General features: G+C 55.9%; 1 protein-coding gene across 1 annotated transcript; it reads right to left on the bottom strand.

The window, feature by feature from the left end:
• Nucleotides 1-249: 249 nt before the first annotated feature.
• Nucleotides 250-773, bottom strand: SDRG_17252 (hypothetical protein). The gene is made up of 2 exons (XM_008623492.1): nt 686-773; nt 250-633 (listed from the first exon to the last, which is right to left on the bottom strand). The coding sequence occupies exons 1-2, from the start codon at nt 724-726 to the stop codon at nt 318-320; spliced, it is 357 nt and encodes a 118-aa protein (XP_008621714.1). The 5' UTR covers nt 727-773; the 3' UTR covers nt 250-317.
• Between the last annotated feature and the right edge of the window lie 283 nt (nt 774-1,056).

Here is a 1,056-nt window from a genome sequence, read left to right as displayed (position 1 = left end):
AGATCTGAGCCAATAATCTTATCCTGGGCCCACATAAAATGACTATGGATCAAACGAACCACCCAGCTCCCTCCTGCATGCCGCCTACCGTCGATGCCTCGGGTCTCCGCTTCTCGCCCAGCTCGAATAGCAAACGCCGCAGAAATCGCTTCCAATGGTTCACCCACGGATCCAATGTCTTTCGTTTTGCTGTCCTACCTACCTAGCTGCAACGCTAGTACTATGGCGCGAAGCGTTGTGCAATGCTCATCTTGGAGGAAGAAACGAGTAAAATGCAAATTATTAGTAGGGCTAAAATGGCCCAAATGCGACGGCGCTCATGCCGTCTCTCGCTTCTCCTTGGGCTTGTGCTCGACGGCCCACTGCAGCGCGACGTCTTGGAACGCCTCAAAGTGCTTTTTCCGCATGATCTTCTTCTCGAGAATGTCGTCGAGCTGCTTGAGGCCGCCAAAGAGGCGCTGGTCGACAATCAGGTCGGCCATGTGGTCCGTGATGTGGCCTTCGAACGTCTCGGTGAGCTTTTCCTTGGTCGCCGTGTTCATAAACTTGGTCAGGAATTGCATCGTCTTCTCGTCGGCTTCGACGGACGGCGCGTGGTGCGTGGCGTGGTGCTTGCCCATAGTGTTGTTGTTGCTAAAAGCGAATTGGAAAATGTCCAGCGACGAGAGGCGCTTGCCCAACGTACATAGTCGCGCGAACACAGTCAGCCCCACGTCGAACGTCCATCGAAGAGAACCCGCGAAGAGACCCCTGGCGCCCACGGCGATCGTCGCAGCCCGCGTTTCTGGGCGCCACGTGTCGCCACACATCTGTTTCTATGCGCCAACTTCAAGAAGCATAAAACCGACACGATCCTCCGACCAGCATTCCGCGACACGCGCCAAAATGGCCGCGCATAGATACGCCAAGATTCGCAGCCTCTTGTCCGCGGACGGCTCCTTGTGAGCTCACATTTCAATTTACTGCCTCCAAGATGCACACCTACACCAAGATCTACCACCCGTACTTCCACGCGCTCTCGAGCTTTCCGGACCCCGAGGGCTCGGAGGCCATCTT

This window comes from Saprolegnia diclina (genome assembly GCF_000281045.1).
Source record: "Saprolegnia diclina VS20 unplaced genomic scaffold supercont1.227, whole genome shotgun sequence".
Classification (NCBI taxonomy): Eukaryota; Oomycota; class Saprolegniomycetes; order Saprolegniales; family Saprolegniaceae; genus Saprolegnia; species Saprolegnia diclina.
The sequence above is the reverse complement of the archived record's forward strand: the minus strand, read 5'-3'. Positions and strand labels throughout refer to the sequence as shown.